The sequence below is a fragment of the Chaetodon auriga genome, chromosome 3, assembly GCF_051107435.1.
Source record: "Chaetodon auriga isolate fChaAug3 chromosome 3, fChaAug3.hap1, whole genome shotgun sequence".
Classification (NCBI taxonomy): domain Eukaryota; kingdom Metazoa; phylum Chordata; class Actinopteri; order Chaetodontiformes; family Chaetodontidae; genus Chaetodon; species Chaetodon auriga.
In genome coordinates, this window is record NC_135076.1 from 8249407 (window position 1) to 8267530 (window position 18124).

General features: G+C 43.5%; 1 protein-coding gene across 5 annotated transcripts in view; it reads left to right on the forward strand.

Moving 5' to 3' along the window:
* Positions 1-1718: 1718 nt before the first annotated feature.
* The window catches only part of fnbp1l (formin binding protein 1-like), a 43562-nt gene continuing 27156 nt past the window's right edge, over positions 1719-18124 (forward strand). For 3 of the 5 annotated variants that reach the window (XM_076723554.1, XM_076723520.1, XM_076723530.1), the window contains exon 1: positions 1731-1850. In XM_076723554.1, the coding sequence (XP_076579669.1) occupies positions 1827-1850 (24 nt within the window). In that variant the 5' untranslated portion in view covers positions 1731-1826. Of the gene's footprint in view, positions 1851-18124 lie in introns of all 5 variants that reach the window. The other 2 variants (XM_076723536.1, XM_076723545.1) reach the window with 2 other exon arrangements.

Consider the following 18124-nt stretch of genomic DNA (forward strand, 5'->3'; position numbering starts at 1 on the left):
AAAATTAGAGCTGAAATTATATGTTAATTAACTCATAAGCAGAAAATTTGGCAACTGTTTTAATAACCCACCATTATTTTTTGCTTATTATTAAAGCAAACATACATTACAGTAAACAGTTGGCCTTTGAAATGTTGGGTGGACAAAATAAGCATTTTGACGATGTCTCTTTTTGCTCTGGAGAATTGAAGTGGGTATTTCACTTTTTTTTTTTCAGATGTTTTACAACAACCCAAACAAATAATCACTTAATTGAGAAAATACATAGCAGATTAATCAATAATGCCAGTACACTATGTTATCTAGATTATGATCTTCACGTCTGCCTATGAGTAAACACTGTCACTAGACAGTTGGCCTAATTCTATTTTTGTCAGATTGTTGCAAATTAATTTTCTCTCTGTTGACGAATATTTTCAACTCTCATATTCAGGGACAATCTATTTACTTATCTGACTACAGCTGTAGTGACAAATAATTGCCGCTAGAGGGAACTGTTTATTCAGCAATTACTGAGTTGGGTGTGTGTCCAAAGATCGTTTATTACACATTATAAAATCATAAACTGGCCTTCGACCCAGTGAAATAATGCATAACAGGTTAAATTCCACAGCAGTAGTACTACCCATAGAGTCTCTTTAGCCCCACAAAGAGATGACATTAACTGATGAGGACCACCCGAAATAAAGTTGATTTTCTCAAAAGCCATTATCATCAATGTCAGTTTTAGTTTTTGTGCTTTTCTCATGTGGGTCATTTGATTTAAATAAAGAATAAATGTTTTTAAAGGAACACATTAACATCAGAGGGAGATATTTGGAAACTCTGTACATGTTACTGACCTAAATTGAGAGAAGCCTCTAACATCAGGTCCCTGATGATTCCTGAATTATTACTGTCTTACACAAATCCAACCCCCACTATGAATTCCTCAGAGTAATAAGATAGAAGAAACCATAGACAAACTCTGCCCATAAGGTGTTATTACATTTTTTTTCTTCCTTTGGCCTTGGTGAATTTATACTGTTCAATCTCACATCTTCTTTTCTTTTTATTTATTTGTTTGTTTGGTTGGTTGGTTTTGGGTTTGTTTCCTAACCTGTCAAGGGACATAAAATTTCAGTGTTATATGGGTCTGTGGTCAACAGTCAATAGTGTTATCCTTATGTTTTTTTACACTATGACACACACTGAAAATTGAGCAGGTGGGCTGACAGTAGACATAATGACAAACTAATATAAAACTGATTAAAATACAATTTGATGAAACTTGATGATAAATTCAGACAATCAGAAAATTCTTGTTTTGTGTGGCAGTTTTTTTTTATTTTTATTTTTATTTTGGATCTTTTACAGCTATTTTTATCGCTGAATTAATGAATGGTACTTACATTTAGAATAAATAAGATTACAAAGCATAATTAATTGTGTGAATAGATTGAATTGCTCTCTTTGTAGTTATTCCCTTCAGTTGATTGAAAGCCTTGTTGTTTCCAGGTCGTAGCCTCTGCTATGTTTTTAAGTGTAACGTCACATAATTACAGTTTTTACTGTATTTCAGCTATTTCTTTCTTTATTGGTTATTCTAAGGTGTGAAACCGCTTGGATGACCACAGCATTTTTCGGGCCGCTGCGGTCCAGCGCTCCTGGTTTGGGCGGCCCTGCAGATTCAGGCGGATAGAGAAGAGGAGGAGGAGGAGGAGGAGGAGGAGGAGTGTGTGTTTGTCGACAGTCAGTCAGAAGGACTGGAGTCCCAGCGGCAGTTCGGAGACTCTGAGCCGGGAGAACTGCGTCCAACACGGGAGAAGTCAGAAGGGGGATCAGCAATGAGTTGGGGAACGGAGCTCTGGGTATGTCAAAACTCTTAAAACTCCTTTTCTGAACAACTGTTCGGCTTGTTTGCGTGGTGTTTCCACACAGACAACACACCGACTCCCGGGAAACCGAGTGGAAGAAAGGTGCCGTGTTACCTTTTAGCTTTGTGTGGAAGGCGAGTGGCTAACGCTGACGCTAGCTGGCCGGCTGCGCTGTTAGCCGGCGGGGCTAAAGCTAAAGCTAATCCGCGGCGCACCTTAACGGCTGTGACAGCGGCGGAACAATAGGCAGGTCCGCAGACACACGGCCACGACTGCCGCTGCCCCCTCCGCCACATTGTTTGTCAATTCAAACGCTATCTCTGCCGTGAAGCTGATGTTTGTCTTTGACTGGCAAGTTACGAAGTTGTATTTTGACGTTTTTTTGTGTGTCACACCCTGTTTGAAAGAGAAGCTGGCAGCGGGGTGGAGAGGCGGTGTGGTCCGCGTAGAGACCACCATCCATCGCTTAAACCTCAACTTCACAGCCGTGTGCCTCACGCGCTGATGGGCATAGCATGCTCCTTTGTTGCCGGTTGTCCAGTCTTTTGTCTTAACTTCCATGCGAAAAGAAGGGGACACACGCTCAGAGGAGCCGGACCAGCCGACGTGATGTCTGTCCAGTCTTTGTAGCCCTCATGACTCAGTGAGCCGCTGAAAACAAGTCAGTCATATTAGATTTGATCAGAGGAGTCACTCAAATATGAGCCGGCGCTGCTCTTTGTCAAGTACAGCAAGTACAATACCCCCTCTTACACCAGCCCCGTGTCTCAAACTGGCTATTATCATGTGGTTTCATTGTTATTTGCACCATGTGGTGAATTTATTGAGGATTTGTTTGAATAAGAGCCACAGCAGACAGTGTGGTGAGCGCCAGCATGGATGTTTTTGGGGTGTTGGCCATTGCAAGCTGTTGTAACCAGAGAGGCAACCAGCAGCATCCCTCCTGTGTGTGTGTGTGTGTGTGTGTGTGTGTGTGTGTGTGTGTGTAGAGATGATACTCCTCCAGCTGACCTCAGTGGTTATTATCTGCAGTTTAATATAAGCTGAATTTTTGCTTGCTCAGCCCTCAAATGTAACCTGACCGTGCTACTACAGACAAAGAGATAACTTTGTTTTTCTTCCAAAGGATTGTGAAACAGTGTGCACATGAATGCAGATGCCAGTTGTCAGGATATCAGTGTTTTTTTGGATCTCCCATTCATGTTATCCATTCAGGTTTTCTTCCTTGTTTCCACCCTGGGCGAGGACCAAGCATGGAGAGGATATAATCAGCTGTCTCAGTCTGTGTTCCCAGATGGACAGATGGAGACACTGGCTCGTAGACGAGGCTTTTAAACTGGTGGAGGAAGTGTAATGTCAGTGATTGAATATAGCCTGTTTCTAAAGGTGTGAATGTGGTTTCAGTTCGCACGGTGGGAGCACTTCTCTGTGGAAGTCCTTTATTTGGAAAGCATGATATCAGACACAGTTTCCTCAAAGCTTTAGGACGTCAGTAAAGAAACGTTGGGAGAGGAAATTCAAGATAACAGAAAATTAATGGTTACAAAATACAACAGTGGGATTACCATTCAACAGCAGGATTTTGAAAATGTAGTAAATGTAGTAGATTCACCATCAGCTGTCCAATAGAATCAGTGCCATGAATACATCAGTACTAGAAGATGATGCAGGAGTTTCCTTTCCTACTTGCTGATGAAACCTGCTTCGTTCACCTCTGCGTGGTCCTGCCATCAGTGCTGTGGCAAAGCAAAGCACACAGTGATCTGCTGAGTGGAGGCGCTGCCTGACGGACCGACATAATCCCCTGATGAGATTAATATGTTGGCTGTCTGATGTCAGATTACACATGATTGGCTGTCTGATGTCGGATTACGGATTATTGTCCGCGGCGTAGGATGTAAAACAGGTGATTGGCTGTTGTGTTTTGTGTTCGATGGCCATCAAATCTCAGGCCCGTGGAAATAATGAAATGATCCCTCTGATTCTTCATGTAGATATCCCAACCGCCAGTTCATAGATAATAAACTAATCACTTAATCTCTAAATGCTATCAGTAGGTATTTTTTCAGCTGCATTACATAAACAAATGGCATTCAGCACTCAAGATAGCATCAGGCGTTTCAGTGCAGCTTGGCGCCGCTGCTTTTGCCCTGCGTCTTGGACTCAGCCCATGTCTTTGAGATGTTACAAAGCGAGCGAGGAACATCCTATTACCACGCTGGCTTCCTGCCCTCCGAGACACACACATAAAATAGGAAGTGTTTGTCTGAATTAAAGCTCTGTGTGCGCTGTGTGTGCGCGCTCAGTGCCAGGATGCTGCCATGCTGTGCTCTGGTCTGTTTGGTTGAGGTGAGCTGGAGGCCAGCGGAGTGGAGCGGCCAAGTCTGACTGAAGGACAAGAGGCTGATGGGCAGTCGTCTCCACTGATTGGCCAAACTCAAAGACAAGGATGAGGGGATAAAGGATGCAAAGGTGGAGAGGACGGGCTCGAAACGGCTGGATAGATCCTTGATTTTACTTTGAAGTCTGTCAGCTGCTAAATGAATAGGAGGCTTCACAGCAATTGTGGAAACCCAGATTCAGAGCAGTGAGCAGGTTCTTACCCCCTGGCAGATCATGGGGTCACAAGAGTTTGCTTTTCTTTGCTTCATGTGCTGTGTTCCCTCAGGTGTCCTGTGGGAGGTGTTGGAGTATGGGGTACCGGAGCTTCTTGTGAATCATTTGATACTTGGACCAAGAGGATTGTTTGTATTCTTGGCACCAGGAGACCGTCAGGCTCAGACAATCGTGCTCGATATCCCCTCGCATGGTTGTGATATTTATAGGCTGTAGCCTTCGGTATCTCGAGGTCTGGAGTGATTCCAGTTCACTGACTGTAAGGCAGCAAAGTAGACAACACCTGAATGTCAAACCTCTGACTTAGAGGTGGCTGCGTTTTTAGACAGGATGCAGAACACGGCTCTGTGGCAGTAGACCCTCTGATGAGAGGGCTCCTGTTGTTTGGTAGGCCAGTAGTCTGGTTCTTGGCAGGTCACAGCGGGTGTGAATCAAGTCATGTTGAAGCTGAGGGCACTGGTCTGGACACGACAAGCTGTTCTATCCAGGCTAGCCAAGGTTTTCAACACATTGTGTGCATGTGGAGGGAGGTGTTTTTGTAGGTGGGAGTGAGAGAACATGTTGTTTTCAGTCCTGGCTGTGTGGCAATGATATTTGAGGCCCACATTACTTTATGTATGTCCTGCATGTGAGGGTGGATGTCTGTTTTAATTAACAAAATTGTGCTAACACACAACTGCAGGAGCCGGGGATGGAGGGGGAGGAAGGAGGTGTGAGAGAAGATTGAAGGAGAGGAAAACTTCTGAAGAGGGAGGAGGGTTAATGAGAGAAAAGATACAGTATTTTCATATGGTGGGATGTGAAGCCTGATGGACTGAGCGATGACAGGAGTTTGCAGACATAATGGTTTCAATGAAACTTTAATGATCCCAGTGGGAAAATTGGCTGCTGCAGCAGTAATAGTAACAGGATACATCGAGAGCGAATGGGCTGTCAGTCAGAGCAGAGGAAAATGAGTTTTCACTGTATTAACAGATCTAGACTTTAACATCAGGTGGAAAATGGCAGCATGAGCTACTTTACCTCCGTATCTATTTGCCATCTTTCTCTTTCTCCCGACTGAAAATCCCATTTTTTTAAGCAAGTATGTCTGTATCCATTTCAAACAACGTTAATGATTAAATGTCTGATTGACATGATTAATGATGATGATTTTGCATGCCTCAACAAATGTCACTCAGTGAGACACTGATTCATTTATCAGTTGACTAAAGGCCTGCACTGCTTTGCTTTACCCACACAGCTGATTTAATTCAGATTGGTTGATTAGGTACATTCAGACAAACTGCCCTCTCACTTGTTTGCATGAGGCTCCACTGACCTTCTTCATAGGGTTAGATGATATTATGGCATACACCACGCAACAGTGGAGTTGGCAGTACTGTTTCCACCATGGAAGCTATCCCTTAGTGCCTCTGCTATATGATTGTGTTAGGCTACGGAGCAGATCAGGGCTGGATTCCAGAGGGCTCAGGCCAAAAGGAAACAGGGTCGTCCCTCAGAAAAGTTGAACCTGGCTCAGTTTTTGTTTGACAGCAACATGATGTCATCTGACCACAGTGCACAGATGGAAGTGACCACCACATTTCAGCTACCTTTGATAGATAAAATGTTTGATTTTCGGGACAATATGGGCAGCTGTTTGGGTGGGACAAATTACACATTTATCGTTCTTATTAGTACGTGGCGTTTGGTAACCTCAGGTAATTCCTTCAGCACAAACAGAGGTCTATCAGAATAACTGAAATGTGGTAATAGAGCTGTAGCAGAGCTCAGAAATCAATCTTTACTCAAGTAGTGATCAATATGCTATTTTGTTTTGGCAATTTTGTAGCATGCAGCAGCTGAGGTGTAATGTTTGAAATGTTTCTACGTGGTGACATGCATCACTTCTCTGAAAGGGTTGAATCAGAATCTGATGAAGGGAGGTCTGCCACAGATGACACACGGACGACCAAAATAAGCAGTGTCAAATGAGACATGGCCAAAAGGAACAGATGAATTGTGGAATTACTGATCCATACTTTTCTGAAGTTAATTTCATCACAGGGGACGAGTAATGATATACACAAGAGCTGCTGGCTTCTTCCTCTGTCCCCGTAGCTCCTCTCCCTCCCTTTCTTCCTTCCTCTCATCCTCCCTTTGCCTCACTCCTCGTCCTCCCTCCGGATGCAGTCACAGCTGTATCCACCCAGCCAGCTGTTTGGCGGTCCAGCTCCTCTTGGATTCAGACAGCATCACACCTGTACTGATGCAGTGACCCTGGATAAACCCATTTTCCGTCAGTCTAAACGGGTCAGCATGAGTCACATGACCTGACTTTGACACCCTCCTCCCAATACTGTTTTTCCTTGGTAGAAAAGGGGTGAGCAGAGGTATCTAGAAATCCAGGGTTACTTTATGGCCTCAGTTTTGTACCAGCAGGGTTTCTTGTCAGTGTGTGTGATGAAACTTCACAAAGCATCTCATTGAAGCGCCGTTATTTTTCTCTCTTCTGGAGAAGAAAGTGATTAAAATCTATTCCAAAATATTTGACCTGTGGCAGATATCTGCTTTTGGTGTATTGTGTTTCCTCATACCAGCCATGAAGATAAATTATTCTCATTATTTATAATTTTATTCAAATTCTGCAACATGAGTATGTATCATAATTTCTTTCCAGGAAGTGAAAACTGAATCACCAGAGACAGAAACTGTTCCAGACGTGTCAGAGTCATGACTTGCTTACATGCAGGGCTTTGGTCAAAGCTGCAGCTGCATTCACTGTTGCTCTGTCTTCCAGGAGTCAGTCTGTCTGTCAGCTGTTTATTAGTCACTTACTTTATTAGCCAGCGGAGATGAAAATGCAGGCTTCAGGACACGTGGAAAATTGGAAGATGTCGGGAATTTTTCTGGTGAATTTTCCCTACATCTCCAACCCAGTCATTACGCTAAGCCTCTGCTGGATGGCTGCTTGCTGTCAGTCTAAGGCCTGCTTGTGTAACACGCTCACAGGCGGTAATGTGGACTTTATACTGATGGCATTCCCTTTTCATAGCCCTGTTTATTACTGCAACGCTCAGGAATAGGTTTGGGCAGTATTACGGTGTACACTGTATGTGTCCCTTTAATGTCTCTGGTCATATCAGGCTCGTGAGGGTAATGTTGCGAGTCAAAGAGCAGAGCTCCTTTTGGAAATATTGGATGTTTTTTCCCAGACAATGTACTACATCATGGTGTACAGTATATCAGTATCACAATATATATAAGAAACTACGCTCTTAGCTTGAATTAAATAAAAATGAATCTGGCCAGTGTTTCTTTATATGCCTTATATGACTTTGCGCAGAATAGCTCTGCAGCCCCTCCCTCCTGTAACATGCCCTTTAATAATCATTTTGCTCACTGGCCTAATTTCTGTTATGCTTTTGTCATGGCTGTGAACCCTGTTGTAAACCTGCAGCAACTTTTCACGTTGGTGACGTAGAAGCGAGTTGTCCTCCAGCTGATCTGTTCTTTGGTCGCTGTGTACCAAACACATAAGCCGCCTGCTAAACCTGCTCACCTCTGCTGCACTGATGCTATCTGGTCTGTGGACAGACACAATGTCTAAGTACTTAGTGACACACAGGCTCAAAGACCGGCACTGAGGCACAGGGATAACATAATGCTAAAGATGACGCTTTCAGTGTGCAGCACAGTGTCCCCTGATTGTCGGTTCACTTCCCTGTTTAGTGATTTGGTTCTCTCTCCTCTGTAGCATCACTTCCCTTAAATACTAATGTTAGAGCATGCAGGATAAATCAAGCATGAATGAATCAAGCTCCTTTTTGTTCTCTGTTTGTGTGTGTTCATGTGAACAGCAGCCAGCGGGTGTGTGTTTGCCAGGTGACGATAGAGCATTAGCTCCTCTTATCCCATAGTGGAGTTGATAATTGCACCTCTTCCTTCCTCTCCATCCTTACGCCTACACTGTTCCTCTCCTCCTCCTCATCCCCTCAGCAAACGCTGCCTCTCTTCCCTCGGGACCAGGCAGAATTCTCCAGCACAGACATTTTTATATAAGGCTTTCCCACAGGCCGAGATAAAATGTGCAGTATTTTAGAATAGTTTAATGTCACAAACCCTTAAATAGACTGTAGAGCTGCTGTTTGAAAACGTGTTCTCCCAGGGGCCACATATGGGATGATTTTAAACTGGATGTCATAGTGGTGAGAGTGAAACCTTATAACGAGGAAAATTGAAGAATGTTAGTGAACCCTTGTGGTTTAATCCACCCTTCACATCCATTCCTTTATTTGAGATTTTTTGTGATTAACTATTTGGCCAAATGGCTAATTTAGACCAGCGTTGCTTCCTGGTTTTTTTTAAATCTCTGCAGGTCAGAAAGTGGTGAAGTTGTCATGTGAATTTGAGTAAGGGAAACTTGTGTTATTATTTTCAAAAGCATGTAGTGTGCTCCAAATGAACCCCTATAAATCATCTGAGGGTGAAACTAAATTGCTGACCTTGGAAGTAGTAGCTTTTCCGAAATAATCCTAACTCAACATCCACTTACTGTTTTTTCTGGAGCTTCTAGTCTTCACAGCAGTTTAGATCAAGCTGTTGTTTTAATTATGAAATCGTTTGTTAATTATTTTTGCATTTATTTGGTTATTCATATAACCTATTAAAAAAAATACAATCAATGAAAAATGCTTATCATGATTTCCCAGAGTCCTAAATGACGCCTTGAATTTTGGCAGTGAAATCTAGAGCTCTGCGAGGTTTCCTGTGGCTCCAGCTGCATATCAAGCTAAGGTTGCGACCTTACTGCCGGGTTTTCGTCTTTTGACTGCCAGGAACCATCTCAAGGGTTTTTGTAGGCCCTCCTTGTGCTGATATAGCAGTTGACATTGTGTACAACCAATACAAAAGCAGTTTCACGATGCCGCCTTATCAGGTGGTGGAATCTATTTGTGGTGCCTTTTTCAGCTGTGGATCAGAGCGTGTATGGGAAACACGGCATTCTGGCAGGAATGTGCCACAATGCACGTCCCATAAACACAGACATCAGGTGCAAAAGTGTGTATAGAAATGGGATAAGCGTAAGTAGGACAGCCCCCACCCTCGCCTCCCGCCTCTCCTTTCTCTGCCTCCCCCCCATCTGACTCGGAGCCTGTTTGCATACGAGGAAACAATGTTAATTCTAGCAACAGAGGAGTTTTCCCAGGCTGTTTATTTGGCCGGTGGAGTTTCAAAACCCAATAAAACTGCTCTGTGTGCTGCTCATTTGCACACACACACACACACACACACACACACACACACACGGTAGCTACTCAGCATGGAGGGTTTCTGGTTACCTAGGTAACCTGTCCATGAAGTACACAGTGTACCCCCTGGTTGCCACGGGTACCCCAGACTGTAATATGTCAGGTAGTCAGCGTGCAGGATAAAGGGCGATCGCACACGGAGCAGCAGGCCGAGTCTGAGTCGCTTTATCATGTTTGTCTTGAATGAGCAAGACAGGTTCTTTTTGTGAAGAACAAATAAAAGGGATAGAAGCATCAATGATTTGTTGTCCTTTTCTTTGCAAAGGTGAAAACACTTTTTTCCCTGACAACCTGAGACTTGTTTTGCCTCCGGTGCTTGAATCAGCCGTGTATAAATTGCAGAGGCTTGAGGTGGAAATCTTTCACAGTGAGATGACAACAATAGCCTCAAACAGGATTCAGCTTGCTGCAGTCGTTTGTGAACTCATTTAAACCCACTTTGTGACCCACTATTGTCTCCCACAGCAGCCTTTGACAAACACTACTTTGTGTTTTTCTAGTCTAGACTTCCATTGTTCATTTAAACCCTCTTAATGTTTACAAGTTGTTACTCACGAGTATGGAACAGACACTCAAACACATTATGGGTCCGTGCTTGTGTCTGACGACGTCCTGCCAAGATGTCGAAGCAGGAGAAACTGATATCAATGCTCGTCAAAGCAGTAGCACTAGTCAGACGTAATACTAGCAGCCGTGCTAGCATTAGAGGCAGGTAGTTGATGTAAACAGGGTTTGTGCCATTGCTGTGTATTTGAGTGAATTTCCATGAAATTTCCTGAATATATTCATGGTCCCCAAAAGATGAATCCTAGTGACTTTGATGATTGGCAGCCCTTTCCTCTGGCAAAGGTCAAAATTAAAGAAAATACTTTGGATTATGAGCAAATACTTGCAAAACTAATGGCATTCCCATGAACCATCAGCTGTAGCCCCTTATAAATGTACTAAATGACCCTTTTAACCCCGTCCCTGACAGCTCTGGCTCAAGCACTGTAAAAAGTACAGTATTTGAGCTGATGATGGCGGCAGCAGCAGCAGCAGCAGCAGCAGCAGCAGCAGCAGTACTGAACCCACATTCTGCCCTCCTGTCATGTATTTGTCATATGATGTGCAGTTGCTGGTTAATCCATATGATACACATTCTCAGGGAAATATGGCCAGTGTGTGTTTGCATTTAAACATGCAGACGACAGCAGACTAAGAAAACACGCTCATAGACTGTGCAGAGACTTCCTGTCAGCACGTCACATGAGGAGGCAGTCATGCTCAGTCCCTGCAGGAAGGACAGGGACATTTCTCTGAATGGACATGCTTATTTATACCGTGGTGAAGACATCTGAGGGGATGTTTCCACGGAATGCAGGCAGTCTCTGAATTAACACAAGCTATGTAAAGGGCATTTTTGCTGGATATAAGGAAACATTGTAGGAAATATTCCGTTTTTCCTAAAGCCGACTGAGACACTTTTCATGGGGATAAACGGACGCTCGAGCTATTTTCTCAATCAACACAGAGATTTAACAGCATATCTATAGAGCACATAGTCATCTGTAAACTGCCATGTGTCGAAAGGTTACTGGATCTGACAGCCTGTTAAAGGAATAGTTCCACCCAGACGATTTGTCTGGAGCGTACCGAGTCACTTTCCATATGGAAATGAAAAAGCACTCATTTACGCATGAGCTTTACTTAACACTCACTGTTGCTGTGCTGGTTATGGTTAAACTGTCAGAATAAAGGCAAGTAAATAGATTTTTCTAAGTCTTGATTGTCAGCACTGAACGGACTAAAGCTGATGTGATGTGTTCATTGCCTAAAAATAATGTCAGCTGTCAGCACCCAAACCAGAAGTGTCATGGCCTGCAGTCAGCCACACTAACCAACATGAGCATTGTGAGGAGAAGGTGTCAGGGTCCACACTCACACACTCACACACTCACACATACACACACACACACACACACACACACACACACACACACACTCACACTCGCACTCACACAGCTGGAAGCCTTATGCCAAACCCTGACTGTGATTAGGGCACTTGAGTCAGCGGTAAGATAAATCAAGGGTCCTGTGGCTTCTGAGATGAATGAGCTGTTTGTGTGTGTGTGTGTGTGTGTGTGTGTGTGTGTGTGTGTGTGTGTGTGTGTGTGTGTGTGTGTACACAGGCATGCACACATGGTCAGATGACACAGTTGAATGGATTGTTCAACAGATACTGTAATCATCACATCCTGTTTTTTTTCATATTGGACACACACACAGGAAGTTCTGTGCTTAATAGTGTGGACAACCACTGAAACAGACTGTGCTCGAATTAGCCATCTGTGTGTGAGTGTGTCTTTGTGGAGCGGCTCGCTGCTCCGTTCCAGACGCACATGAAAGCAGGGTTGGGTTCTGATAGCCAGTTCCAAAATATGTGCATTTGTTAAGATGTCAGTCATTTTGTTGGTAAAAATTACTGACATAAGATTATATGTTCTGTCATTAATTGAACATTAATTCCATAAAGTGAAACTTTGAGATGTTGTCTGGTTGATATGCGGTGTCCATACTTGGCCTGAGGTTGTTTGTGAAGGGAAGGAAAACACCACTTGATAATACAAACCTACAACTGAGAGTAGACTGTGTAATTCTGTAGTCAAAAGAGAAAACAAAGCTCGACTTCTGCTTTTTGTCACATCGATTTCAGAACAATATTCCATAAAAGTGGATGGAAATCACATCTATCTGTCCCACTTATCAATTTATTAGGGATGCTGATTCAAAGATCTAGTTCGGTACCTTGAGCATTGTGCGTAATGCCATCAACAGTGAACGTTGCTGTGATTAAACATGCTTTGCAGAGAGGGATGAGCTCAAAGTAAAGCAAGCCAGAGCAGACGAGCTCTGACCAGCGAGACAGCACTCACAAACAAAAGCTCCATCAAAACTACCTGTCAGTTGATCAGTGTTGACTGGGAGATGTAGTCCAGTGTCGTCCTCACCCAGACCCTCTCTGTCTGACAGATAATGTTTTCAGGTCTCAGAGTGGCTTTTACAGCATACACTAGCCCCCCACGATACAGCATAAGAGAAGATACTGTGGAATATTGATACCTCAGTTAAGAACTGTGTTATTGTGACAGAGTTGGTATACACCGTCACACCTTTCTCTTGTACATGTGTATGTAACACTGTGGGATCAGTTTTGCAAAATGGCAGCTCAACACACTAAAGCCAGCCCAGCACATGCAAAACAGCAGGTTTCCCTGTGTGTACGTAGCCTTTCAAACCTGACAATTTCGTGAACTGATGTCACCCTGAAACCCATTTTTTTGATTTAAGGTTATCTTACAAAACAAGCTCTCACTCCTCTGTTGAAAAGAACAGCGCTTCCTCTGTTTCACCCTTTTAGATCAGATAGCGACGCAGGAAATCCGCTCGTCAACCTTCAGTGTCAGAGGGTTGACCCCACCAGACTATCCTGGTCAAGATCAGGTTTGAGACGAGGAGGGTCAGACTGAGACAAGCTAATGGATCCTGATCAAAGTCTCTGTCTGACCTTTAGAAATAAAGCAGAGAAAAGTGTGTGGGTTGTTGTTTAAGAACACAGTCATATGAGGTTCGACACTGTTTAAACTGAAGCTGCTACGTAAACACAGCTAACTCACTGCATCATCTCTCATAATCTGCTTTGTATTTGGTTTATGTTCCAGGTAGTTGTCAGCAGTACGTTTTTGCTGGCTCAGTCTTGGCGCTGTGTGTCTCCTGTTTGCCCTGTGCAGTCAAAGCTGGGGCTCACGTGTCTACCATCAACAACACAGTATGAAGATATGTTGCAGCTAAAAACTGAATAAAAGCTGAGAGGCCTTACAGCTCTCAGATTTCCTTGCAAATGGAGGTTGGAGGACAAGGTTGACTGTCTGGGTAATTTTTTTCACCTTTGATTCTCCTTGGACAGAGATGGACATTTGACTTGGAGTTTTTGGTTGGTGGACACAGTGTGCTGACTTGCTGGGTAGAGACATTGATGTCACTTCCTGTCCCCTCAGCTGACATGAGAGGATGTGTTATCTTCAAACACTCACGGAGCGAGCGTGTGTTGGTTGGTTAAGTGTTGAAAATGGGTTTATATCCTGTGCTTTCTCTGGCATGATTTGTATCTCCATCTGAACAGACATCCAATCAGCTGTCTCTCCTTCCCTCTATCTGTCTCACTCTCGTCTAACCAGTCTGTCAGGGTGTGTGTGTGTGTGTGTGTGTATGTGTGTGTGTGTGTGTGTGTGTGTGTGTGTGAAGCAGTGGGAAAGCAAGACAATGGAGGGGATCAGGTTGCAATGAAACCTGACGAGCTAAGAACACGAGTGCCCAGGTGTGCGTGCGTGCGTGCGTGCGTGCGTGCGTGCGTGCGTGCATGCATGCGTATGTGTGTGTGTGGGTGGTTTTGGGATGCATGCCAGTGGAATAGCATTGCCTCACCAGTTATTCATGCTGTCTGCCAATCCTTGAAAGACTTAACATGATTTTAATGCATAATTACCACGACTAAAGGCCATTATGTCTTTAGTGTGGTAAAGCGTTGCCTCATGGGCCTGACGCTCTGCAGGCGATGGCCGCTCTTCTCAATTTATCTTCATTGGATGAAATGTGAGAAGGCGATTTTTATGAGTCCGTCCATGCAAAGCTACACGTGATGCTTGATCTCGTGAAATGTCACGCTGTTGCACGTTTACGTGAATTTCTTGGCTTATGATGCGAAAGTAACAGAATAGGTTGATAGACGGAGTTTACATTGGTGGACCAATGAGGAGGCTGGTCACTGCTGAGCAACTGTCAGTGTAAAATGCAAATTTACTGGCAGCTTTCAGTATATTCATCTGCTTTTTATATAGAAAAACAATGTTTACAAGTCAACAAACATGTTGTTTATATTTGTTTAACAATTGCAAAGATGTCAAAAATGCACAGCCGTGAAGATTTGTGTCACACTTTTTTTGGCTGTATTTACAAATTCTAACCAAGAGTTTTATGAGTAAAATCTTCTTCATATTTCTCGCATCCAAGCCAAGAATTTCATGTTTCCAGGGCAACAATTGTCCTCCAGCTGCTACAAGACACACACAGTCTACTTCAGAGCTTCCTCAGTTGCCTGCATGGTGTTGTACTTGGCACAGTGGACACTGTGATTTGTCAAGCCTTGTGCCTGTGGTCTGCTGTGTCCCTGTCATTTAGAGAATTCAGATATTGTCTTTGCAGTGCTCTAATTTTGCAGTGGGTAATCTTCCTTGGTTTTTCCTTTTGAAATTTTTTTTGGCAGTTTTGTTTTGTTATGATAGTGACAGCTGGAGAGAGTCAGGGGAGAGAGAGGGGATAGTGTAGAACTATGGTGAAGGCTGCGGGCAAAGAACAGGTGGGTTGTAGTTGAAGTAACGTAATGGTCACTAGCAGGAATTGTTGTCTTTCAGCATTAGGGAGCTTATTGGCCTACATGTTCTGTTTGTGTGAAAGAAAGACAGAGACAAGACCTTGTAATGCACCGACTGACTTCCGACTGGTTAAAGTGTGACTGTCACTGATACAGTTTATGGCCTCACTGAGGGCAGCCACGTGTTTAAGTGATTTAGTTTTTTTGTTCTCCTCCTACGCCTGCATACATCACTTGAGTTGTGAACCGACACCACAGCATTATACGTTTGCTATTATTTACTGAATATCACCATATGAGTACAGCGGGGCTTTAAGGCAGCACTGGCTGCATGGCTCTTGCAGAGGTAATAGCTTCACTGTTGTGGTTATTTAGTGGAACGGAGTCCACTGTGGCGGCGTTGGGTTAATCTTTGACTGACCCATCTCTGACTCGGGCACCTCCTGATGATTGTCTGTGTTCATTCAAAGAGGTCCACTATCTTGGGAAAACTGCCCCACAGCCAGAAAAATTTGGTTGAATCTTGCCTAAAACAGATATATGTATGACAATTAGAGAAAACGGTGATGCAGCCCAGAAATTAGTAAACGCTGGGATTGTAGGAAATGTCTTTTAGGGTTCCGTTGTATGAATCGTAGTTTGACAGTGAAACCCACATCCTGGTGACACATTGTTGACCAGAGTAGGTCTCCAGCTCTGGGTGGATGATACGACATAAAATCTATAGCACAGTATTTTTATTTATTTTAGCTATTACAAAAATCAAAGGGATCCTCCATTCAAAACATGTTTCCACCTCGTTTCACTCTATTAACAATGTAACGCAACACATCTTAGGAAAAAAAAAAAAATGGATTTGTTGATTGGCTCCGAATCGGAATGAAAATGAGATAAAGGCCTACATGTGCTTTGGAAGGAATAACCGGCCCCATAATGTAGGTTCAGTATTAGGTGTAATGTGATTCACTTACACAAAGGGCAGGATTAGTCTTCTCAACACCATTTATTTGGCAGACAACACGCAGTATGTTATACAACACACAGTGTGCCACAGGGCATGTCTATCAAGTGCATTTACATATATTTTCCGCGCAGCAGAGGGGGCCTTCCTGTAACAACAAACCCAGCTGATTCTGTGTTCAGCGTCAAGTGTGGAGATAACATTAGCTGTGGTTATGTGAAACAACACAGAAAGCTCTGTGAAAGAACACTTTCCCACATCCAACCTGCTACTCTGGTTTTAAATTGGCTTCAAATGAGGCTTAACGTTCACACTTTTTCTCTTGCCTGTCTCTCAGTATTGAGGACTCAACATTTCTCCAGCGTGTGGGTCTGCAACAGGTGCTACTGGCCACATGAGCCATGGAACACCAAATTCAACAGGCTAACCAGCAAAATAAACAGGAAAGCAACATAACAACGGCAAAACTTACAGGTATCAGTCCATCATAAGTTCATGGATGTAACTCCAGTTCTATGAGTATGTGTGTAGCTCTCTACCTGCGTGTTGACGCAGCCGCAGTAAAGCATACTGTTTATAGTATACTAAATCATATATCGTGGTAATGACACCATTGCAATGAAAATGCACAGTTTCCTTAAGCTCAAGTTTTTGTCTTCACATTGCATCTTCTGTTTGACCAGCAGACTAAAAACCCAACGATATTCTCCTTTCAGTGATATGATAGTCAGAAAAGAAACAGCAAACCCTCAAATTTGACTAACTGAAGCTGAATATGTTGTGTTGTGATACCAGCACGTTTGCCGTCTCTGTTCTACTCTGGTTACAAAGAGAAAACACGAAGTTAACCGTAGTTGACATTTTCAACCAAACATCTGTTGCAACTTTCCAGCTTTCAGTCACTCTCAGCGTTGAAACGTCTGCGTTTAAAGTATTTTTGAGCAGTTACAGTGTTTTTCCTTCTGTGCTCCTTTGGGGTTTTAGGAAAGAGTTGGTCCGTCTTGATGTTTTCCCCTGAGCTGTTTGTTGGCACGCATCAGACGCAGGTTCCTGTTGAATCACCTCCTGGATGAACGGACAAACAGTTTGATGGATCCGCCCATTTAAGAAACTGAAAGCTCACATTCCAGCAGAGAGTCTTTCAGGAGACGTTATCATAATACAAGACTTTGAGTTGTGAAGCCGTGTCTTGGCTTTGACCTCGTGCCGATACAAAGTTTCTGTGACTGTGATCTGAAGCAGATGGATGGTCTGTAACATCTGCACAGCTGTTAGCGAGGTGTAAGTCAGATCCCTCTATTTGAGGTAATCATGCAACTCAACAGTAAACGATGCACAGACGGGGAAACAAAAGCTCCAGTTATTACATAACGGGAAGAAACACCCATTTATTCTCCTCAACTGAACCATCTGAACTGATGTAATGAACATATTGCCTGATTTGACAATCGCTGAAACACCCCACAGGAACCCATTTGACTGCATTGGTGTACTCCGAGATACACACACAACCAAAGGAAGCACGACGAGGTTTTAATGACCAATGTGAGCGCAGCCAAACATTCAGTCATAGAGTGACTGCGGGAGTGAAGCAGCTCACTGACTCAGAGCTAACTGTGATCCCTGAGACTCCCTCTCTGATTCATTTTAATCCGCCAGAATTATCTATAATTTGAACAGCTATGAATCACGTATTTCCTCTCAGGCTTGTGTGTACAGCCACTGTGGTCAGTGTCAGTGCAGAGCTGCAGACATGCAGTAGTTTCTGTTTCCACAGGGGAGAGAAAAATCATGACAGCTGATTTCGCAAGGCACAAGCGATAGTGATTAAGGTGTGTGTGTGTGTGTGTGTGTGTGTGTGTGTGTTTACATGCTTTAGATTAAACAGTGTAAACAGCTCGTTTAAAACTGATCTTAACACTGAAGTGATTCAATTACCAACAGTGCTACATAAGTGACTTGTGTTAGGTTGAGTGCCAATTAGCAT